Here is a 25,863-nt window from a genome sequence, read left to right as displayed (position 1 = left end):
CCACCTCATGTGGTCACTCAATATAGGCACACCTCCCTCATCATTTGCCAATGCTTGTTGTTATTTGGCAAACAGTGGACACACACAATATTTCTAAAAAGTGATAATATAGTATTCAATGCAGCTATGAGCCTTAAAGCAACAGCCTAAGAAAGTTTAAGCACAACAATGTTTTTACAGTCTGAAATAACGAATGCTTTTTTATTTCACGGGCACATTTCAGAAAATGCAGGTTTTTGATCATCCCAAGAGTAAGAGGATGTACTGCGGCAGGCACAAGCGGCTGTCTAAGCATGCACTCGTGCACTAGGGCCGGTGTATGCAACATTTGTTGGCACTTCGTCCGGAGCACATTGTTGCTAACGCCCCCCCCTACCACAACACTGCTTTTTGTTTTTTACACCTTTGCCGCCACTTAATCTCCTTGTGTCGCACCCCTACAACTCCTACAACAGTGTTTTTTAATATATTTTTTTGTGCAAAATTAGAACCCACACACACGCTGCACCCTCACACACACTGCACCCTCACACACTATCATTCAGTGCCACATAATTACACTGCACTCAATGCAACATACACTCCAAATCCCACTCAGTGCCACATAAGTACACGCCACATAATTACACAGCACTCAATGCAACATACACTCCAAATATCACTCAGTGTCACATAATTACACACCACATAATTACACTCTACTGAATGCAACACACACTCCACACAATACCACTCAGTGCCACATAATTATATGTTACATCATTACACTGCACTCAATGCAACATACACTCCAAACAATACCACTCAGTGCCACATAATTACACACCACACAATTACACTCCACTGAATACAACATACACTCCTCATAATACCACTCAGTGCCACATAATTACACGCAACATAATTACACTCTACTCAATGCAACATAAATACACTCAACATAATACCACAGTGCCACATAATTATATGCTACATAATTACACTGCACTCAATGCAACAAACACTCCAAATAATACCACTCAGTGCCACATAATTACACGCCACACAATTACACTCTACTGAATACAACATAACCTCCCCATAATACCACTCAGTGCCACATAATTATATGCAACATAATTACACTGCACTCAATGCAACATACACTCCAAATACCACTCAGTGCCAGATAATTACACACCACATAATTACACTCTACTGAATGCAACACACACTCCACACAATACCACTCAGTGCCACATAATTATATGCTACATGATTACACTGCACTCAATGCAACATACACTCCAAACAATACCACTCAGTGCCATATAATTATATGCTACATAATTACACTGCACTCAATGCAACATACACTCCAAATACCACTCAGTGCCACATAATTACACGCCACAAAATTACACTCTACTGAATACAACATACACTCCCCATATTACCACTGAGTGCTACATAATTACATGCCACATACTTACACTCTACTCAATGCAACATAAAGACACTTTATCTGTCTATCTATCGCACTCACTCTATCGCCATCACTCTATCTAACGATCGCCCTCACTCTGTCTATCTATCTATCGCCCTCACTCTATCTATCTATCTATCTATCTATCTATCTATCTATCTATCTATCTATCTATCTATCTATCTATCTATCTATCTATCTATCTATCGCCCTCCCTCTATCTATCTATCACATTCACTCTATCTATCTATTGCACTCACTCTATCTATCTATCACACTCACTCTAGCTATCTATTGCATCACTACAGCATCACTCAGCACCAGCACAGCATCACTCAGGGGCACCACAACATCACTATGCGCTACCACAGCATCATTAAATGCTACAGCATTACTCGTAGCCACCACATCACTCAGCGCCACCACAGCATCAATCTGTGCAACCATTCAACAACAACTGGTTCAAATATGTTCTCTCAATGTTTCAAGCTTTATTACAAATATCACAAAAAGATGTTAATATTTCACTTCTGTTCTTGGATTTTCGTCACAATAAAATACAATGAACATAATCTTCACAAAAGTTATTTACAAAAGCTATTGCCATTATAAATTACAATAACTTTTATTTAAGTATTAATGATTAAAAAAATTAAAAGCCATTGTTATTTGTAATATCAATACATCTAAGTCGCGTAAATACAACACATATTGCATTACAAATGCTATAGGTGTCACATTTGCGAAAGTTAAAACTATTGGCTTTGTAAATGAAAAAGCTATTAATTTAGCTATTTTCAAAACCAACACATAAATAAAAAAATTGTCATTTACAATACCAATAGCTCAAACTTTCCTAATGCGAGACCTATTGCATTGCAAATGCTTGTTATTACATAAATACATGTTGTAACAGGAGTAGAGAGGCCAAAAAACTAGGGACACTGGACAAAGAACGTCGTCCAGGGCTTGAGTCGGGGTACTACGCGGGTGGACGGCGTCCCCCCAATAATTTTACCGGGTGGACGCCGTCCACCCCACCCAAAAGCAGGACTCTAAATGATGGCGTTACTTGCCCGCAAGGCCGCCCCGTCGATCTCCCAAGTACAGAGCAGGCTGTTAATCTTGTGTAGCGCGCGATTGCGCTACCTATCAAAATTCTGCTTTGCCCTTTATGTAAGTTCTGGAGTAGTCATGGTGGCCTGAATCATGTGGAAAGCCAAACAGCAGGCTATTTTTGTGAAAGAACTGGCAGTGTGGGAATAAAGCATAACCCCAAAAACAGAATTCAAGCTGAAGCCATCATTTCAAAATAAAAAATTACAAAGACGATAAAGTGTACCCGTTTTAAAAACGACATCTGTCCATTCAAGTCTCTCTTCAATCTGCAACATTATTTAAAGTTGTTCGAATATTGCCAATAATTCGACTAAACATTTGAGTGAGTTTCGATTCCGTACTGTCCATTTGGTGAGAATATTTTCAAAGTCTGACGCAATTTTTGGCAATCATCCTTTATTTAAATATAAAGAGAACAAAGACGTATATATGCATGCAGCCGCACGCAAGAATGCCAAACAATCATGGTACAAAAAGTCACCAGTAACAGTGAAAGTTAAATATCAGCTCACTGTGCTGGGGACTACCTTTCATGACGTCACTTCCTCTCATGACGCCACTTCCTGTGACACCACCTAACTTGGAGCGTCCCCCCACCTCTTTTTTTAGGACTTGTGCCCTGACCTCGGCTATTTTCCCCTTGTGATGACCCAGCTAACACCCAAAGCTACCCTGGAAATGCCTGCACTTAGTTGACATGCTGAATGGGTGGCAGTCAGAGACGTTTTAAGGCATGAATCTTCTCTCTATTTGACCTGTCTATTCCGTTTTTCTATCTAAACCTCTCACGTGTTCTGCCGACCTCTACCTCTGACTCTATCTGTCTGTCTAGGCAGTGTCATCTTTTAGATAATCATATTTTCGTATTCTTTGTCATTATGTGGGGTTGAATTAGCAGGAAATGGATAATAAAATTTTAAGTTCTAGTATTGGGGTGCCAAAATATTTTCCTCATCCTTAAGATGACACTGGTGGCGGGGTCTCGGCCCTCGTCAGTGCTGCCCCCTCTCCACCACCACCCGAATTCAGGGCACATTCAATTAGTGAAGCTTCAGAAATCCGTTTCACTCTACAGAATCCAAATCTATCAGCTGTTTAAAGTTAAGATACTCAGGGACATCTTAAGGATTTTGGGAGCCCTGGGCCAAGCAGATTTTGGGGCCCCTTCTCAGCAAAGCTTTGAATTTATGATCTAATTTCAGCTCTTTCATGCCCTCTTTGGCCAGGTAACTGATAGTGCACTGGTGCACTAATCCGAATAAATGTATTTCCATCTAATATTCAGGGATAATGACTTGTGTTTTCAATATCGTAACACAGCAGTAGCTCACTAATATTACTGCAAATAGTCTCTGTGACGCACTACCATTTGTCATACATGAGGCCCTGTTTTGATCCAAAAGAATCTTTTTTATGAATGTTGCATGAAACATAAACACAACATGTCTGTCCAAAATGTCTGCAATAGACTCTCACACATGACCCACATTAAAAATGAATTAAAAGAAAACCATATTTAAAACAGTTTGTTTAAGAATTATTCAAGGTAATCAGGGCAAGACTCTCTACAGAACAGAGCTGGCTCTCTAAGGGGGCCCTATAGAAAGGCTGGGGCCCTGGGCCAGTAGCCACTTTGCCCATGCCTTAAAATCTTCTCTGAAGATACTTTTGACAGAGCCTGGTGAGCAGAAATGGTCCACTTCATAGTACAGGACTTGCTGAAGAGAAACTGCAACTTCACTAGGAAACTATGTTGAGCCTAGGGTACACACGCTAGCATCCTCCATCTGGTATTTAGAAAAAAACATTGGACCAGTAACATTGGGCAGCATCTGGTAGGATACAAAAATTACTTTACCTGATGAGCGAAATTGGCATTTCTCTCGCAAATGACAAATATTAAAGCCCATTTGGCAAGCAAAACTGACAGATTTAAAAGAAACTTGCTCCAACAGGGAATTGGGGTTCCACAAAGGTTTTTCTTCGCAAAGCTCAAACAAAATATTTTATTGTATAGTAAATGAGGGCAGGGACATTAGTGAAAAAATGGAAAGGTGTTTAAGAAACTTAGCATGCATGACTGCAGCTTCTCCATAATACACCAGTAAAGTGGATATTGCTCATTTCCTTTTTCCCAGTAAACCATGCATTGCACTCTTGACAGCATTAGTACAATATACTGTTGGCTTCCATGTACACAGGGACAGATATTTAAAGTGTCACCATGCCCAGAAAGAGGACTTCTAAGTTTCTACATGCCCGGTAAGAGCCATTCCCAATTACCACATGCCCAGTAGCGGCTTTTCATTGGCCAACTGGCCCATAAAGGCCCTGGCTCCATTTGTGTTCCTTTAGTAGCATTTTAGCTAGCATATGTTACTTTCCCACTTGGAAGGAGTAAATCCCATTCAACCTGAGTTTTTCATGTGCATTGTCAGGTAGAGGTCTCTTGAGGTGGTACACATGGTGCGCTCTATGACAGAAAACCTGAGGTAGACAGGCAAGCATCCTCTTTGTGAAAGGCATATTCTGAGGGGCAGATGGTACATGACTGGCTGCCTTCAGGAGACCCCATCCACTAGCTGGGGCTGGTTCATCATTAAGACCTTTGTTGGAGCCCGTAATGTCATTCGTGAGCACTCTGCCACTCCTCCTTACGGATTCAAAGGTCACTTTCCTAGCGGTCGCCATATGCACTGTAGAGCTGCAGAAGTCCCACATGTGCAAATTAAGCACTACAGATGTCCCTGCCTTGAAGATGTTGGAGAGACCTGGGGGCTGCTGAGGTGAGCTTGCTTGGTTCCACAGCCCAATATGGTGCACCCAGGATTTGCAGTCTGCGCAAAAGTACACAGGACTTTCAGAGAGATGATATTACATGGTGGGACCAGCAGGCGGCTGTTTATAATGCTGACAGCTATTAACTTCCTGCATTTCTTTTTCAACAGGAAATTACTAGCAGTTTAGCACTTTTTTTTAATTGGTTTATATAGCGCTCTTGGCAGAATAAGTGAAACTACTGTGGACAAGAACATGAATGGAGGTCCATTCTGAGTTTAGGAGTAGGCGGTCTTGGCAGACTATAGGGCGCGATCACCATTGCTTTGCCACTGGTACCCTTTCTGAAGCTCTCGCCTCTGAATGTAAATAAGAATCAAAGCTGCTGTGTGTATTTGGAAAGAACAGTACCCGTGGGTGGGGTTCATGTCGTGCCGCTACGAGGATCTTTAGTGTGCCCAAGTCTGACTCAACGGCGAGGAGGGACGGAATTGTAAGAAGGGCCTTTGTTGAACTGGCATAGAGCCAGGTCTTGTGTAAGGTGGTAGAGGAGGGAAGAGAGAATCTATAATTGTAATGTCATGGATTTGGCTCTTACTCATGAGACTTGCACAGAACACTGTGTGGTTGTCAAAAAGGCCTTTAAACACACACACACATGGCACACACACACACACACCGACACACACACACACACACACTCGCTGACTCACACACTCCTACACTCACTCTCTCTCTCTCTCTCTCTCTCTCTCTCTACGTTCCTTGTTATCCACATACATAGGCACCCCATCACTTTATATATTGATGGCAATAATTACACTTGCATTTTAATTACACAAGGGAACCCAAGGAAGCAATATGCTAGGGACCTTAGGGAATATATCTTTGTACAGGACAGTGGTCCCTAGACAACCATAATTTATGAATGATAGATATAGACTGAATGAGTACTATATTCCTTGTCCAGCCGGACAGTTTTTATTTGAATAATAAAAGGTTTTAACAAATTACAAAAAATGACAGCAGGACACCAGCCGATGTCCGACTAACACACTAAGAAAAAGACAAACAAGAGTTTCAGGCAATATGAACAGTCTGTGTAGTACAATTCACAATCAGACAATATTGGTTACACACTATTGTTGGCATACAGTAGCACAATTCAAACACATATAGTGTGACACAGTCGACGACGTTTCGAACCTATAGCAACTTAAAGGTTCATCTTCAGGACATCAATTCTATGCCTTGTCTTTTTATCAGAAAAGTCACAGTTTAACTTTTTTGCCCATAGTATGAGCACTATTGCCATAACACATATAATTTACACCAAGAAGGAATTCAAGGGAAGAAAGAAGAAAACAAAACAAAATACAAGGATTAGGGCATTTTCCAAAACATGTTGGAATCACACATTTAGTATTGTTAAACAATTTAATAATCATCAATGACCAAACAAAACCTTCCCATTGTTACAATTCATTCATTTAAAATTAGACAATGTGAAAACCGTGTCCAAAGTGACCTAAAAAGCGATAATAGACCACCGTGAATTTAATTACGCATGACACAGTGCACAAGGGGAACAGTGATCATGCCCAACACGGAGGGGTCAAACAACAATAAAATACAACCTCCACCATAGACGGACAACTTATCTACGAATGGCAAGGGCGTGGGTGTACCTGCAAATCTGGTATACAAGCCGATAGCCTGAATAATTCAGAAAGCCTGTATCAGAAAATTAGTGATTAATATTGTGACCATACTAAATTCCAATGGCCAAAAGATTCCCAAAAATTATGCATGCCAGATAGTTAGCTTACCAAGTACCAGTAATTGAAACAATTGAACCTCCACTGTAGGGTAGGGCACTGTAGAGGGAGTAATGTCGTAATTAATATAAACGGAACAACATCGCTTTAAGCAATAGTGGTTGGGGGCAGCAGCACAATTGATTCCTTACCGGATAGTTATAGCAGACGGGCCAACAATGGGTTCCACGTCCTCAAGGGGAAATCGTCCTCCCGGACCTAATTTCGAAAAGCAGGAAATACCGCGAACGAAGTCACGTGGTACTTGGACGGCCAATCACGCTACAATGTGGCGTGGCCATCTTAGAACAGTTACGGGGCTTCGAATAACCCACAGGGTTAATGTAAACCCACCAGGCCCGTACTGGCTACCAATGGAACCGGGCGTCATGTTCAGAGGATCGTACGTAATGAAATACCAGGGAACCAGAACGGAATCACGTGGTTCCAGGACGGCCAATTACGCTACTTACAGCGTGGCCATCTTGGAGCAGTAACTTGGCTTGGAGTAACCCAAGGGGCTGATATAAAACCACCAAGGCCCATACTACCTAAGAATGGATAACCACTGATAATGGTCTATCTTGCAATGTCTGACTTACTGTAATCTGCATGACGATATTTAGTGCTTCCGTGGTTTAACTAAGGTTTTGATACACTTAAATCATGTAATCCTCATTTTAATTAATACGCTGTTGTTGAATACTCTAAAAAAGAACCAAACAAATTGTGACCTTCCTTAATTGAAAATTTGATATATTTCTGTATTGTCACTTAATTGTTATTTTTAATAAATACGTTTTTATTTTTTATTTTTATACACCTTCCTAAATTCACGTTGTTTGCATGCACCGGGTTTGTCCATAGAACATGTAAATATGTCTGCCCGGTTTCGACTCTCTAGGCTTATCAGTGAACATGACGCCTGTTATCCATTCTTAGGTAGTATGGGCCTTGGTGGTTTTATATCAGCCCCTTGGGTTACTCCAAGCCAAGTTACTGCTCCAAGATGGCCACGCTGTAAGTAGCGTAACTGGCCGTCCTGGAACCACGTGATTCCGTTTCTGGTTCCCTGGTATTTCATTACGTACGATCCTCTGAACATGACGCCCGGTTCCATTGATAGCCAGTACGGGCCTGGTGGGTTTACATTAACCCTGTGGGTTATTCGAAGCCCCGTAACTGTTCTAAGATGGCCACGCCACATTGTAGCGCGATTGGCCCTCCAAGTACCACGTGACTTCGTTCGCGGTATTTCCTGCTTTTCGGAATTAGGTCCGGGAGGACGATTTCCCCTTGAGGACGAGGAACCCATTGTTGGCCCGTCTGCTATAACTATCCGGTAAGGAATCAATTGTGCTGCTGCCCCCAACCACTATTGCTTAAAGCGATGTTGTTCCGTTTATATTAATTACGACATTACTCCCTCTACAGTGCCCTACCCTACAGTGGAGGTTCAATTGTTTCAATTACTGGTACTTGGTAAGCTAACTATCTGGCATGCATAATTTTTGGGAATCTTTTGGCCATTGGAATTTAGTATGGTCACAATATTAATCACTAATTTTCTGATACAGGCTTTCTGAATTATTCAGGCTATCGGCTTGTATACCAGATTTGCAGGTACACCCACGCCCTTGCCATTCGTAGATAAGTTGTCCGTCTATGGTGGAGGTTGTATTTTATTGTTGTTTGACCACTCCGTGTTGGGCATGATCACTGTTCCCCTTGTGCACTGTGTCATGCGTAATTAAATTCACGGTGGTCTATTATCGCTTTTTAGGTCACTTTGGACACGGTTTTCACATTGTCTAATTTTAAATGAATGAATTGTAACAATGGGAAGGTTTTGTTTGGTCATTGATGATTATTAAATTGTTTAACAATACTAAATGTGTGATTCCAACATGTTTTGGAAAATGCCCTAATCCTTGTATTTTGTTTTGTTTTCTTCTTTCTTCCCTTGAATTCCTTCTTGGTGTAAATTATATGTGTTATGGCAATAGTGCTCATACTATGGGCAAAAAAGTTAAACTGTGACTTTTCTGATAAAAAGACAAGGCATAGAATTGATGTCCTGAAGATGAACCTTTAAGTTGCTATAGGTTCGAAACGTCGTCGACTGTGTCACACTATATGTGTTTGAATTGTGCTACTGTATGCCAACAATAGTGTGTAACCAATATTGTCTGATTGTAAATTGTACTACACAGACTGTTCATATTGCCTGAAACTCTTGTTTGTCTTTTTCTTAGTGTGTTAGTCGGACATCGGTTGGTGTCCTGCTGTCATTTTTTGTAATTTGTTAAAACCTTTTATTATTCAAATAAAAACTGTCCGGCTGGACAAGGAATATAGTACTCATTCAGTCTATATCTATCATTCATAAATTATGGTTTGTCTAGGGACCACTGTCCTGTACAAAAATAATTACACTTGCAACATAAGGAAGATATATGTACATAAACCTACCCCTCATCAAATCAACTCCGCCCCAAAGTGAATTCATATAATGAGCATTGCCACAAATTGGTTTTCTACATCACTCACTAAGAACATTCTACTTCCCTAGCCTTTGAGAATACCTCTGAGTATTCTAGCTTATATGTCAGTGTTCCACTCTTGTCACTTGAAGGGTCTGGTCAGCTGGCGAGGTGTGCGCTCAACTGTGCTCTACAATAAAGTTATCTGTAACCTAACTAGAAGTGTCCTACGATCTATCTACAACAGTCTTCAATCAAACTAAGCAAGAAATACTCTCCTGAAAATGGCAGGTATATACAAATATACAATATGAGATTCCACAAAAATGGTACTGCCACCCTCATTCGAAAAGTTTGTAAATCGGCACTTATCCAAATATATAGAAAGTGCAGGAGGACTTGACCCTTCACAATCGGGGTTCAGACCCAGGCATAGTACTGAGACCGCCTTGCTGTCCGTCGCTGACGATCTCCATATGCTACAGGATAAGGGTTATTCCGTTATCCTGGTGCTTTTAGATCTGTCAGCGGCGTTTGACACTGTGTCACATGATATCATGACCTCCAGACTCATTAACATCGGGCTGGGTGGCAAGGCGTTGGCCTGGCTAAAGAGCTTTTTCATCAAGCGTACTCAGAGAGTCACACTGGGTCCGTACCAGTCAGAGGAGGTGGAGATCTCTAAGGGGGTGCCACAGGGCTCCTGCTTGAGCCCTACACTTTTTAACATCTACGTGGCACCCCTGGCTAACATCATGAGATCCCACGGATTTATTCCTGTATCGTATGCAGACGATACTCAACTCCTCTTCCCCTTTAAAATCATGACTCCTGAGGTACGCAGCTCCTTTGCCCAGGGGATGAAAGAGGTGGCCCAATGGATGGCAGCAAATTTCCTTCAGTGTAACGTCTCAAAGACTGAGGTAATGCTTTTTGGAGAGGCCAAAAGATTGTGGACTCCCGACTGGTGGCCTCAAGACCTTGGCCCAGTCCCCGTACCCAAAGAGGTGGTAAAAGATCTCGGGGTCAAACTGGATCAGGAGCTCGCTTTTAAACATCATACCAATCAAGTGGTAGGCTCCTGTTTCCATGTGATTGGTCTTCTCCGAAGGGTTTTCCCCCTGTTACCTGATTCCACCAGGAAAACGCTAGTTCAGTCGCTTGTGTTGAGCAGACTGGACTACTGTAACGGGCTGCTGTTAGCCGCCAATGAGGGCATCATTAACAAACTCCAAGTTGTGCAGAACACGGCAGCACGCTTGGTTTTGAATGCCCCAGCACGTACACCCTCGAAACCATTACTGAATCAACTACATTGGCTCACTGTGAAACAGAGAGTCTTGTTTAAAACGTGCTGCATCATCCATAAATGTCTCATTGGTAAAGGTCCTGACTATCTAACAAAAAAATTTGTCCCTTACATCCCTGCTAGAACTCTGAGATCTGGTAATCAAGAGCTGTTATGTGTCCCCAGGTTTTGTAAGACCAGACAAGGTGGAAGGGCTCTGTCTGTAGCTGGACCAAAGTGTTGGAACGATCTTCCTTATGACATTAGAACCTGTAAGGAACACTTTCCTTTTAGGAAAAAATTAAAAACTTTCTTGTTCAACTATTAATCCCACTAAGTCTTCACTTAATATTGTTAGAGCAGGCCTTGGTCTCAGATGCTGCCAAAAAGGCGCGGAGATACTCCTCAGGGAGTCGATTCCCAGCGCGTTATAAGTATGCAAAATAAATTCTGCTCAATTTGTCATCCGTGTTTGACACTTTCGACACCCCACCCTCTTATTTGGCTTTTACGACATTGGCATTCAAGAAAACCAGAACGTTTTAACCTGACCTCAGAACATCTCCTCTCCAACTTAATGTCTTTTGAGGTGCCCTTTGACTCTGAGTGTACCACAAGTCTGTACGGCTGCTTTTTCCTCATTCAATGTCTAGCTCAGGTCACTTCCTTGCCTAATTCAGTTATTTAATTTGAATTGTTCCAGCTATACAGAAGACACCTAGGTCATACTAAAAATTGTACAACATGACTCTTCTTTCCTGAGATCATGTCTCGTTATGGATCTCGACTAGCTGGCCCTAAGCAAACTGAAGCCGAATGTCCACAAGACCAAAATATTGTCTAATAGATCTTCTTCCGAATTGGCGCCTTCTTCTTGGTGTCCTCCTGCACTTGAAACCCAGCCAACTCCTTGCATCTCATTAAAAGGACTTGGGGGCATATTTATCATTGAGTTGCATCAAACTTGCACCATCCAATGGGGCACAAGGGCAATGGAACTCAAACCTACAGAAAACTCAAAATTGGCTAGGATCCAATCACCTCAAACTTAATACTCCAAAAGACGGAATTCCTCTTAATTGCCCCACCCAACCAGTCACCTCTCATTGAAGAATGGCTGATACATCTAACAGCCCTCATCTTTCCACAAGTCATTAACTCAGCGAGATCACTGGGACTAACTCTTGACAAGAAACTCAACATGCAGAAACACATCAGTGCCAACACCAAAGGAGGGAATCACCAAATGAACATTCTAAGAAAATTAAAACCCTTCCTCCCCCCACTGACTTCAAACATGCTGTTCAAGCCCTAGTGATTCCCAGGTTGTACTATGGAAGTACAACCCTCTCTGGATTGCCCAGATCCAAACGGCTCTTCTAAGGGCCTCGTCCAATCTGCTACAAGGCTCATCCCCAGCTCAAAAAGAAACAACTCCATCACCTCCGATCTGAAATCCTTCGACTGACTCTCTTACGAAGCAAGAATCCAGCAAAAAATTGCCTGCTTGATACATAAAGCCCTCCACTTCATAACCCCTAAGTATCTCTCTCAGAAGCTCAAACTCTCTGGTGGCTCCAAATCATCCATAAGTGCCAACACCTTACTTCTGAAACCACAGCAATCCCACAAGAAGAACACTTACAACTGATTTTTCTCTGTGATTTCCCCGAGAATTTGGAACTTATCGCCTCCTGAAGTCAGAATGAATCCTTCAATTATATTCTTCAAGAAAAAGGTAAAGCACTCCTTATGAACACATTTTTTCCCCAGACTCTAAGACACCCATCCCGATTCCTCAGTCACACTCATGACTACTTTTCACCGGTCACTTTAGTGCTTTCAACTTATCAGTCCTGGCATTAGCCTCCCTATTCTCGGCATTGCCTGAACAATCAGTTTTATTGACTATGATATTTTAGTTTTTTATTGGTTTATCTCCACTGCTCTCTGTACATTGTACGCTTACCCTCCCTTTTTTTGGTACTACTGTACCTTGTATCTCTTCTTGAATATATTATAATTCTTATTATTGCTCTGCTCTCTGTAAGTTTGTAAGGCGCTCCGATACCCACAGTCATATTCATGCTACAAAAAATATTCAAATAAATAAAATAAATAAATAAATAAGTTCAATTTATCAAACCTCGCAAGGCCACCTAGTGTGGTCCTGCCTGGCTTGATAAATTTAGAGTGACACAACGCAGCACAGATCGCAGCATTGCGTTACTCCGCCCCAGGATGGCGTGCACAGGTGGAGTGTGGCTGTTCCCATGCATCCACCCATGGATTTTGGTGCATTCCAAGATTTACCGACATTGGTAGATCTGGGAATGCGTCAAAATGCTACGCCTCCCCTAGTGAGGTGTAGCAAGAAGAAATATCTTTATTTCTACTAGTTTTTTCGTCTTTGCATGTGTGCTGCATTCTGTAGCACACATAGAAAGAGGAAATGCCACCGAGTATTGTTTTGATGCAGGAAGGTGCTCTTTCCTGCACAAAAACAATCTTGCTATATCGCAGGCCCCCTTGAACCAAGGTGCAAGGGTGCATGCGTTGGGACTAGGCGGCCATGAGTTCCCGAGCCCAAGGAAAAGTCAGGAATGCCCTGTATAATGTTAAATACTGTACATTTCTGCCCTTTCCCTTTCATGCAGCCCAGCAAGGTGACTTACTGCACTGCATGATTTCTTGGTAAATGTGCCCTTTGTAGTCATTTTTGATGATGCCTTTACTCTTTGCCATTAAGTCAAGTCAACTAGATTATCAAGACTTGCTTCCTTCATGTAAGACTGCTCAGTTGCATTTATTCCTTTCCTGTTTTTTTTCACTTCGTTCAAGTCACCATTGCCTTTCTGCTTTCATGCCCCTACCACACCAATCAACACACTTTATGTGCTCCAGAGTACCTGCTATGAAGGCTCAAAGGGGACAGAACTTAAAGGCAAGACTCATACTCCATCTGTGGCCCTGGAATCATGTTACCAAACCCCTGCATGTAAATCTCTCACTTTCTTTCACCAGGAGAGTTTGCTTTAAGGCATTATGCATTGTTCTTTGGACCCTACATGGTATTGGACCTCCATTGCAACAAATAAGACTATGGCCCGCCTGACCCAGGCACATTCTTAATCCGAATTGAAATCTCATCAAATCGCAACTAGGCGGCTCCACTTTTTCCACATAACCAGCCAAACTCGGCACTCTCTTCTGCTTCTTGTTAGCAATATTCACAGTTATCCTGCCTTGCTGTTGGCAGTCAAGACTTGGCTGTTCCCCTACACCTAATTCCAAATTTTTCTCCTCTCAAAGAAAGACCACCAAGTGCACCCAAAACATTACAACATGACACAACGTCCATCCTCAGTCTCTGGTTAAAGATTGCGCTATGGATGGACTATCGCTTGTGTGATGCTGGTCTCAGAAGCACTGCCAGCAGTCCCCTTGCATCTTATCCAAGTTCTGATGCACCTCCATGCCTCAAGAAGCACAAAAATACTGAAACCGCTGCCAGTCTGCGACTCACACAGCCATAGAGCTCTGCCAACAGCTTCCTGGGCCCTGGCACTTACCATGGCATGACACACTCTTCCAGATTAACCCTTCGTTCTAAGAACTAGCACAGAATTCAAAAATCGAATCGAAATGAGCTTTTCTCTGTCAAATGACTATTACATTGTGCTCCAAATATAAATCCACTGTAATGAACAATACGTGGGACTTTTAGTTACACTCCAGTGCTGGCACATATAACTGTTCTTCCACCATAGCCGTTGTGGCTTTCACACTGTACAACAATTGAGAGCCTATCTCCTGCCCTTGCATACGAAACTACTCACACAATCTCCGTGCTTGGCCTTTTTGCACATAAGAGATGTGCACCTTCATTGTGCACTTCTTATATGTCATTACTGTTCCTCTCAACACCTCTTCTCAACCATTCCTGCCACCTTATGCTGCTTCTGGACCACTGCGCCACGACCACAGCACATCCTTGATCCACATCTACATTGCACTCAATCGGCAAATCAATACCCTTATTTCTGTTTATGTGTGCCCCTGTACGTGCTTGCTGACATCACACGCTAACAATATGCAATATAAATCAACAACAATATACTAAATAGTTTCTGACTCAGTGCCCACATCACTAGGCACTAGTGAAGCATCCATCCTTTTTGAAGAGCTTACTTACTTCAATGGAAAACGTATGAGCTTCTTGTATTTTCCGCTAAGTGGCAACAGGTCCTTAAAGCGAACACGAGTAGTGATGGAAACCCGTCATCCCTCTGAAGGGCTTATGTTTCAGACCAAACTATCTTATACGACAGATTCAGAGAACATAAAAGATTTAGAGTCATTGTTAATATAAGTGTGTATCATAGAACATGCGTGTTTGAGAGCATGTTGACCTGCATGTGTTGTTCATGTGGTACTCATGCAGTTATTATATCGGCAATATATGGTTGCCACGATATCCTGTAAGATTGTGAAGGCATTACAGACTAGGGACAGTGCCTTAAACTCAGGGGGAACATCCTTTACAACGCAACTTTTACAACGAAGTGCCTTTACGACGCAACCATTACAACGCAACTTTTACAACGACTTGCGCTGGGGGGCGCTCTAGGATAGGGAATAGTTTCCAACACCTTCCCTACTATCCACGGGGACTGGAGTTGGAATAGTAAATTAAACTATTCACTATCCAGTGCCCCCCAACGCAAGTCGTTGTAACGACTTGCGTTGTAAAACTTGCGTCGTAAAGGCATGCGTTGTAATAGCATGCGTTGTAACATCATACATCCAAACTCAGACCTAGACATTACTACAGTCCACCAGCACAGGACCCACAGTGTTAAGAGTCACAAGGTCAAATCTCAGGCTAGCAGTAAGTCTCCCGCCATGTTGCCCTGAGCTTGGAAGGAGACAATCTACTGTCCCTTCCAATCCAACATGAGGGCATCCTCCAGGGCCGGACTGGGAACAAAAAACCGGCCCTGGCAAAGTGCTCGGCTGGCCCCCCCTCGCCCCTCCTCCCCCGGGGGGGGGAGGACGCGGGGAGTTTTGGGTGCTGCCGAGCTTTTTGCCAGGGCCGGTTTTCGTCCGATTTTGTTACAGGGCTGATTTTGCAGCTAGTACTTTTTAACAGTGGTCACTGATACACGTTGTTGTTTTGCACTTTGATATGTTCTTTAAAAAACCTACATGCCTGGGACTTTTCACACCAGGGACTCCAGGATTTGCCTACGGCAGGCTTCTCCGGGTAGCTCATGAGCTACAGAACCTTGCGAGATATCTGTGAGTAGCTCTACTGTGTTCGGCCCAGCCTAGTAAATCAGAATCTTTGCTTGGTTGGAGTTAGTATATGTTACCAAAAATGTAAAGCATGTCTTTGAGATGAAAATGTATACATTTTCAGAACTCATTAGCTGATGTTTGGAGGAAAATAGTTGTATTTCCAAAATATATTTAAAGTTGATACTGGCAGATCAATCCTGCAGCACTGATGAGACTTATTACTAATATTATTGATTTGAAACCAAGGGCACTAGAGATATGGCTTTTACGTAGTACGCATCTAGAAGCATTCCACATTGACAAAGCCTTTTTTTTTTACATTATTTCTGGCAACCCTGCCTGATGAACTGAGGGGATCACTGCTCGTAAGCTTTCATAAATAAGATGGCCACAAATATAATCTTACCCTGATGCCATCACCATTCCAACAGTAAGAACATTAGTATCTCAGGATGATTTTCATTGAACATAAGTAGCTCTTATTACAGAAAAGGTTTGAGACCCATGGCCTTCTGTCTCATTCATAAGCAAGGGTGATCTGAGCTCATGATTAGCAAACATACTCCAGAAAACATCCTTTTCCCACGCCCTGCAGCCTTATCTCCTCTTCTCTGCTTTGAAATTTCAGCAATTAAGAGTTTGAGGGACCGATCTGAAATGTTTTTGCACATCTGACATAAGTGTATAAAAAATACATTTCCCCATTGAAATCACACATCCGGATTTACGGAATCTGGAATGGTGGATTTTTTTTTAAAGTAAAAATACCTTTGCCCTGGTGAAAAATATGCCACCACGGGAACGTTTATTTAGCTTAAATTTAGCATTAGGGAAGGGGGCTTTGCAGGTGGTCCCTGTAAAATATGCCGAGGAAACCCATAACTTGTAAGTTTGGAGATAATTTCCCTCCCTCAAAATGCACTTAAAATGAATAGTGTTAATGCCAGGAGGAGGTTTATTTCCAGTACGGAAAGAGAAGAAAAGATCCCTATAGTCCTTTGTCTAGCTCTAGCAGGGCAATTGGATGCTGCACGTGGCAAATGTTTTCCCTGTAGAGAAAAACAATAAAAAAGTTAAAGGTCTAAATCCACATTTCCGCTAGGTTTACTCCTGCAGATTTTCCACCTGGTGAAAACGCTGAATGAGTAAATGTCTCCATAAATTTCTAGGATTATGTTTAGGATTTTTTGTTGAACTTCCAAAAACTCAATCTACTCTAAATGTAGGAAGAAATCTACTCCTGTAGATTTCACTCTTTTTAATATCCCTGCTTGCAAATCGGGGTTAAAATTTGTAAGTCTCAGTCCCAGCTTCAGTTAATGTGAGAGATTGTTCCTTTCATTTCTTATCATCAAAAGATTGAACCAGGCAGTGTCAGACAAAATTAACTTACTGCATTTATAACAATAATTGCTGGTGGCATAGAGAGGATATGGGTATATTCCATCTAATTTGATATTGGTGCAGGGTTACAGCCCCTTTGAACTGTCCTCATTCTGTCCCAGTGCAATGTTCTTCAGTGAAACATTTCTGCTTAGTTCAAACTATTTGGGAAGAGGCACTGTTGGCATGACAAGTGAATGTATAACCTCACTGATTCACATAACCGTTAATATCTCCATTTTCTCCCATTCTCCACAGTTGTTGCAGATGACGTGAACCCAGTGGTAGAGGTGTCTGACATCACCGCGTCCGTGGGCTCCCAGACGCGGCTGCAGTGCCAGAGCCACCGGATGGTGTGGACACAGGACAGCCTGAAGGACCGGCAGCGGGTGGTGCACTGGGACCTCTACAGCATGGGCGGGGTCTACAAGGCTGAGCGGCTGGTGGACATGTACTCGGCCGGAGAGCAGAGGATCTACAGCCCCTACAACCAGGAGAGGATCTTCATGTCTGAAGCGGCTTTCTCAGACGGAAACTTCTCTCTGATAATAAGAGGTAGGCTCAGTGGGAATATCTGAAGTCACAGCTGCTCTATAGGTTGGCGCTTCCACCAAGCGTCCTTCATGTTGTAGTATTTCTTGTTTTTTTTTACATAGCAGGAAAGCCCTTCTCTTAATGCCATTTTCCCAGAGACTGCTATTTGCCCTATTATTTTTTTTCATAGCTGAGGATAGAGGATCCACCTGGATTATGATTTCTTAAGCATGTGATGGGGGAATGAACCGTAACTCTGTGTCAGAGTATACTCGCGTGCCCGAAATTGGGTATCTAGGCACTTGCGATGCTGATAAAGGGCCCATGAAGTTCAAATCAAAGGTGGCCACTGGTCACTGTGGAGCTAAGGATAATAGGAGACTGTATGTCATCAGGAACACCATGTGTTGGGCTTCTACAGCCTATAGAGTATGAGAGTTGTCTGCTTGGTTCACCTGAATGGAACAGACTTAAAGTTCTACATTTCAGTAAGTTGTAGATTTTAAATAGTTGATTGTGATCACCTCTACAATGGCAGACTGCCACAAGTGCTGGAATTGACAAATAAATGCTGGTGCTGAGCATCGGAAACCACCAGCACAAATTAAGCACTGGTCAAGGGGGAAGCTGTAGTGCTAAAGAGGTAGAGCAGCACGTTGCTTTCTTTCCTCTTTTCCTTGAATTCTAAACCTGTGCTCGGCGCTGCAGTCACCAAGCGATGTCTTGACAACCCACCAATGACCCCAGATGCAGAAGTACAGCACATGCTAACTAACCTGCGTGGACCCTATATGGAGGTGTGCTCAAGCCAAAGAACATGTGGTTTAGAGAGGGATGTAACCTTCTGAATGGCTAAGAATGAGGAGGCTAACTGAAAAGGTGGTGGTAAGGGAAAACAGGCAATGTCGTGTAATGAGGTCTTGTGGTAGTTTTGTGGAACAGAGTCAATCAATCTATTAATCAATCAGGGGTTTATAAAGCACGCTATTCACCCATGAGGGTCTCAAGGCGCTGTCTTGCAGCCATCTATGCAGGTGTGATATTTTTGTGGAAAGAGGTGCGGTGATGCAGTCTGGTGAAAAGAGGTCCTGTGTGACATTGATGGAAAAAGGCGTGACGTGCTATATATTTTTTTTAAAGTGTGATTCGACAGTCGTGTAGAAAGAGGTGCGTTTTGGCAGTTTTGTGGAAAGAGGTTATGTTGGAGTTCAGTGGAACGAGATGTTGAAGACTATGCCGGCGGGCATTCTTGTGGAAAGAGGAATGATATGTCAGTCTTGCTGAAAGATGTGTGGTGTGGCATTCTTGCGAAAAGATGAGTGGCGTGGCAGATTTGAGTAAAGATGTGTGCTGTGGCTGTCTTGTGGAAAGCGGTGTGTTGTGGCAGTCTTATGGAAATAAGTGTGGTGTGACATTCTTCTGTAAAGAGGTGTGTGTGGGTGGCAGTCTTGTGGAAAGGGGTGTGGCATTGCAGTATTGTGTAAAGAGGTGTGTGGTGTGGCAGTCTTGTGAAAAGATGTGCAGTGTGGCAGGCTTGTGGAAAGGGGAGTGGCATGGCAGTCTTGTGTACAGAGGAGTGGTGGTGGTCATGTGGAAAGAGGTGTGGTTTGACATTCTTGTGTACAGATGTGTGGTATGGCAGTCTTATGAAAATAGGTGCGGTTTGGCCATCATGTGGAAAGAGGCGTGGCTGTTTCAAAAAAGTTCAATTCTTAAGGCTGTCAACCTACTTATAGGCTTTTGAAGGCTATGAGTTTGGACCCAAATAATTAACATAATTGGCTGAGAAATCTTGTTTTCCACCCAAAATGTCTAATTTTAGCACACACCCAACGCCTTATTTTGCTTTCTTTTAAGATGTCGCCCAGAGTGATCAAGGATACTACCACTGCAGCTTACACCACCACTACTGCCACGTGTATGAAACTGTGATTGTTCAGCTCAACGTCACCAAGTCTGGTAAGTTAGCACTCAGGGATACATGACACAGTGGGGAGGGGAGATGAATTCACGGTCGGAGTTGGTGTGGTTAGCAAGGCTTGCAGGAAACCCACGATTGAGACATGAAAGGGCTTGTCTCCGTTGTGCTCTTGCTATTCAAGAAAAGGCAGCCATCTTAGCTCATGTAGAGTGATAAGGCTGATGCCTGACATACCTTGTCATCCGGTTTTTAACGTGGCCAAATATATGATTTTAAAGCTTAAAAAATGGAAACTCTAAAAGCACCATATGAGAACGCACCCTCCAGCCACTGGGGAAAAAAATCTTCAGAGACCCATCCTAGTGCCTCCAAGGAAAGGCAACATGCATATTGTTCTAAACCCACTCAGGTGGATCCGATCATCCAAACATTAACGATAGATTATTGTCATCTAAATTGCACGGCAGGCAATCTTTACCGCTTTTCACGCTCCTTGGATCCACCTTCAGTGCTTTGAAGAGGCCATAGAGTGGCATACGTATCACCCAAGTAACACTAGTGATCATATATCCTTCTGCTTCTCACTTATGCCTTTTTGATATTTTTCTCTTCCTTCACTCCTTTACTCCCTCCCTTCCTTCCCTGTGTTCCTTTTCACTGTAGTGTGTATAAGAAGTCATGAGTCAGTGTAAGTGTCATGCTAGAAATCGTCATGATGTAGCATCCCATGCCCACCTTATTGACATTTATGCCTCTTTTTTCCCCTCATCCCTTCTTTCCTCACCTCCCTTGTTTCCTCCTGTCCACCGCCTCTTTCTTTTCTGCTTTCATGTAGTGCCTTGAAGCAGTCACACGGTGGATGATATAGATACCATGCATGCAACAAATGTAGCATCACAGTCACTTTTCTCTCCTCTGTGCTTTCTTACCCTCTTTACTTTTTGTCCACACTTTACTTCCTGCTTCTTCAACACGTTTTCCATTTTGTTCTTCCTCTATACTACTTCTGTCCCTTACAGAGCATGGAAGTGTGCCCAGGATGGTGTAAAGGACTGTAAAAACAAAAAACACACCATACATGTTATTGTGATTGTGCAGTCTAGGTGTGTGATCATCCAGCTCATCTTTCAAAGGCTATCCTAAACAACAAAGGCTTTGGTTCAAGAGAAAGTTTCCAGATATCATGATTCAGGACAACTCCTGTTAAAATGTAATCTGTGCAACTGGTGAAAAATTCCATGGGACGTTTGGCATTAATTACTGAAAGAAGACCAACCAAGGTTTTTTCAACAAAAAAAAGAAGACCTTAGATTTGATCCTCACTAAGTTTTTGTCATGAAGAGTCGTCATGTGGCAAAGCAGGACGAAATTATGAGAGAGGACTGAGTAAATTAGACAGCTATGAAACTGAAGACTATTACTTCTCATTGGTTGGCTTTATTGTCACTCGTAATTGCTTGCTTCTGATTCAATGGCTTTCCTTGTCTATCTTGTGTTTGTTTCTCCCTTGGAGCATAGTCTCTTTATCATTCTTTTGCTTGGCTAACTTGTATTTTTCACTGTTCACTTTTAGGGAACTACCTTTTCTTTTCTGGTTAAGCACTCCATGAGAGTGCATATGTTTTCTAGATGTTTCTCTCTTGTGCCCTGTCTCCTCTTTAAATGCTGTCCCAACACACCTGTATACTCCGGTTTTGCTGTCATCTTCATGCGCTTTCCTCCTGCTGTCCCCCCCTCCCCCCCCCCCGCGGGCACCATTTGGCTTGCCTGTGTGCTTCTCCCCATACCCCATGTTGCCATCTCCATCGTGTGCTGCTTGTCCCTCACCTCCCTAACTTTATTTTTAAGCTCTCCCTGCATACTCACTGTTGCTTCCTCCCCATCTTCTCCACAAACCCCCACCTCTGCTGACTCCCCTCAACTTAATAAAATAAAATAGAAAAAAATTCTAGGGGCAGAGGGTAAATTGCTGCCGGCCCTCCAGAAAAGCATTTTCACAAACTTAAAACTTCTTTTTTTATTTAGCAATCTAAATGGTGCCTGGATTCTTAGGTCAGACAACAAAACATAAAGGAAAATGGTGCTCGTGTAATTTTATACATGATATCACATGCGCGTGTCTATGGAACGGTGTGACTGCCAACAGTGGCTGCATCATTGCGCCTTTTTTCCACTGATGATGAATAGCATTGGCAAAAGGCATTGCACTTTTACCAATGCAAATCATCATCACCAAAAAACAAGGCACAACCTCTTGTCTTTGCCAGTGCTTGTTTAAGAAAGGAACCTAAACCCTTTCCGGAGATGCTATTTAAAATGGTATTTTCCGGGAAATTAATGCTTTTGTCTTTCATGTACTATTTTATTAATATAGTCTTTTACCTCCCATAGTAAAATTGTACGTATAAAACATACGAAATATTTACCCCAACAGGGCTCACACAGAACTGTAAACACTCATAAACTAAAAAGTGCACATCTTTTATTCTGCACAGTCCCGCTGGGTGCTGTTCAGGACTGGACTTTTCCTATGAGTAAAGAGTGGGGACTCCCAAAATCACCCCTTATCAGCGAAAAAAAGCCCTGCATAGAACACATTGTGAATTATACACTTACTATATAGTTCTGTCACCTCAGGTGCTTAAAGATTCCAGACCTTAAAGATGCACAATTTCTAGGCTGCGAGCGCCCTGGTAAAATATATATTCCTCGCGGTCCCCTCCCTCGCTTCCCTTCATTACAACATTAAGATATTCCTGCCTCACCAGACAAAGCGAGGGAAGAGGGCTCAGAGTGATGCAATTACCGGTAAGTAATTGAAGCATGCTGCTTTTAGACACTACCATGTACACTTGAATTGGCATCAACACAGTAATGCTCAAATGCAACGCTCGAGTAACCTTATATCTCTTTAAATTAGAAACAAATGTATGTTTAGTGAAATCTGCAAATTTTGCAGCTGGTGTGGATAATTTTCCTGAAGCAGCAGAGCTATAATAACACAGAAAAGACCGCAGGCCATCAATGACATTATTACAGTTACCTTCACCATGGGGAAGTTGAAGGGCTGCTGAAGGTCACACATCTCCTAGCAAGGTTGCGGATCAGTGAGCCGAATGACCTACAAGCCCAACAAATAAACACTCATAAATACACAAGTACATGCAATATAGGAGTTGCTTGCTCCATAATGTAAACTCCTGTTTTACACCAGAGAGTAGGACTTTATCTTGCCGATTTTGGGGCATATTTACAAGGGTGTTGCAGCACCTGAAGGTCTATTTTTTTTACATTTGGTGGTGCAATGACCTGCACCATATTTACAAAGTGGTTGTTTATATACAAATATCTCCAAATCTGAGGCTGCGCCAAAAACGAATGCCATGCAAAAGCAGGAGTTAGATTGGCGCAACTAGGAGAAATACTTTTTTTTCTCCTCATTTTTGCTTTTTCAATGTGTGCTGCATTCTGAAAAACACACAGAAAGAGCAAAACGCCATTAATGATTGTTTTTGTGCATGAAGGTGTCCCTTCATGCTCAAAAACATTCATTAAATAATGGCGATTTTCTACTTCTATTATTGATTGTTGATGTGCAGGAATAGACACCTTCCTGCACATAAACAATCATCCCAGCAACACGGGCACCCTTGCACTATGGCGGAAGAGTATCTGTGTTGGCGCTATTTTTAGTGTCACTGCTAGAGAAAACACAGGGGTGTGCCGTATTCTTGTAAATACGGCACAGCCCTTCCTTTTGAAAATGGCACAGCGCTACACCATTCCCTTGTACATATGCCCCTGAATGCTTAGGATCTTTGCCAGACAATAAAAAAGTATCTTACTAAAATATATCCCAATAAGACATAAACAGCTCTTCGCCTACCCCTAGTCTCTCATTTTGAATGACTTAGGTTGTGAGGTATGGTATTGAAGATTATTGTATATGATAGCACCAGTACTGGCATCCTTTGATCCCTCCTGCTGTCCCTGCTGGTTGGAGGAGTTGAATGTTTGGTGATCTGTTGAGATGAGGGGTGAAACCTCTTTGCTATACCCTTGCTCCTTCCTTCTATGGCATATTGCTTCCATCCTTCTAACCACAACAGATGAAACTCTGCAGGTCTTTTTCTTGCCCTGTAATTATTCTGTCCATGGGTTAGGCAAGCATTTCCCACAAGCCAGCCGTGGCAGAGACAGCAAGAAGAAAGAGAGGCGGGCTTAGTCAGCTTTAGAAATTACCACTCTCAACTGAGCCATACTGGATTCTTATTCCCAAATACTAAATAAGAAACTCACATATTGCACAATAATAGGGGTCTGTGTAGATTCACAGTCTGGACGGGTTGTTGACCCAGATGGTGCTACCAACGTTTTGAATGGCACAATGCACCTCAACGTACCTCAAGAGTGCCGTAAACTTGATAGTTCTAGCAGAAGGCAGACAACATAGAGTTCTCGTCGTAGTCTGCTGTCCTGTACCTAGGGGAAATACCCCAGAATTCATGCAGCAGCTTTTTAAACACATTGAGCTTTGTTTCACCACCTCTTAGGAGAGCTTGTTTGGTCCTTTTAAACATCTGAGTCATAGCACAGGCATGGAAGACGAGGTCATAAATATCAGTTTTTGCCTTCTGAGATGAACCAAACCATTTAGTGTCATCTTATCAGTATTGCTCATAATATTTGAATGGTATCAGGGTGAATCAGATCTTACTGGACTAGGATTTATTTTATAAAAACCTCTTCAACAGTGTTGAGGCTTAAACTACTGGATATGCCCACAACAATGAACTTAAATATGATTAGGGTTTAGTTTGATAGAGTTTCTAAACATCCATCTTTTAGTTACTAGGAGGCAGCAAATAACTATATGGCTGGTCTAATTCAAGTTAAGCAACAGTTTATTGCCAGTGTTGATAATTTGCAATCACCCAACAAAGTATGGGCATAAGAGCAAATAATTTTAATTTTGTGTTTTGGCTTTACTTTACAGAGAGAAAAGCAAAGATGTACTGGGATGGAGTGAAAGTTGTGATAGTTGCCTTCATTGGTACCACCGTGACACTGCCTTGTGAAAACCGAGACCACCTCTGGACAGAGAGGTTCCGGGAGGAGGACCAACAAGTGGTGCACTGGGACCGACAGCCTCCCGGTGTCCCCCACGACCGCGCAGACCGCCTTGTTGACCTCTACGCCTCTGGTGAGCGCCGGTCCTATGGCCCTCTTTTCATTAGGAGGAAGATGGACATCAGCGACCTGGCCTTCACAGAAGGAGACTTCTCTCTGACCATATCAGAGCTGGGGCATGGAGATGAAGGCACATACTCCTGCCACCTTCATCACCACTACTGCGGGATAGATGAGAGGAGGATCTTCAGGCTGTCAGTGGTGGAACCAGTAAAGGAGAAGGAATCTCTGAACAAGACCTACCAGCCTCTAACCCCCTCTAGAGGTACAAATGTTCACCATTATTGGGGTTTTCTCTGAGATAGGATCCTGGTACATTGAAAACACACACACAAGCACGCACTCACTTACTCACTCACTCACTCACTCACTCACTCACTCACACACAAACACTGCTGTAGCAAAACTCCACACCTGTTAATTCATACTACTATTCTTTGTCTAACATCGACCACAAATGCCAAGGTTTTATTGAGTAATCACATATTATTTATTATATTGGTTTAAATATGTGAAAAATGATCAATGATATGTAACATTGGGGAAAAAAGGTGCGATCATGTGCGCCGCAACATACACAGTAT

General features: G+C 42.5%; 1 protein-coding gene across 1 annotated transcript in view; it reads left to right on the top strand.

Moving 5' to 3' along the window:
• The window catches only part of MXRA8 (matrix remodeling associated 8), a 151,185-nt gene that overhangs the window by 59,542 nt on the left and 65,780 nt on the right, over positions 1–25,863 (top strand). The window contains exons 2-4 of the mRNA XM_078642394.1: positions 17,893–18,189; positions 20,026–20,127; positions 25,086–25,544. Of these exons, the coding sequence (XP_078498520.1) occupies positions 17,893–18,189; positions 20,026–20,127; positions 25,086–25,544 (858 nt within the window). The remainder of the gene's footprint in view (positions 1–17,892; positions 18,190–20,025; positions 20,128–25,085; positions 25,545–25,863) is intronic.

This window comes from Lissotriton helveticus, chromosome 5_1 (genome assembly GCF_964261635.1).
Source record: "Lissotriton helveticus chromosome 5_1, aLisHel1.1, whole genome shotgun sequence".
NCBI lineage: Eukaryota > Metazoa > Chordata > Amphibia > Caudata > Salamandridae > Lissotriton > Lissotriton helveticus.
This window is presented reverse-complemented; position numbering and strand designations above follow the sequence as displayed.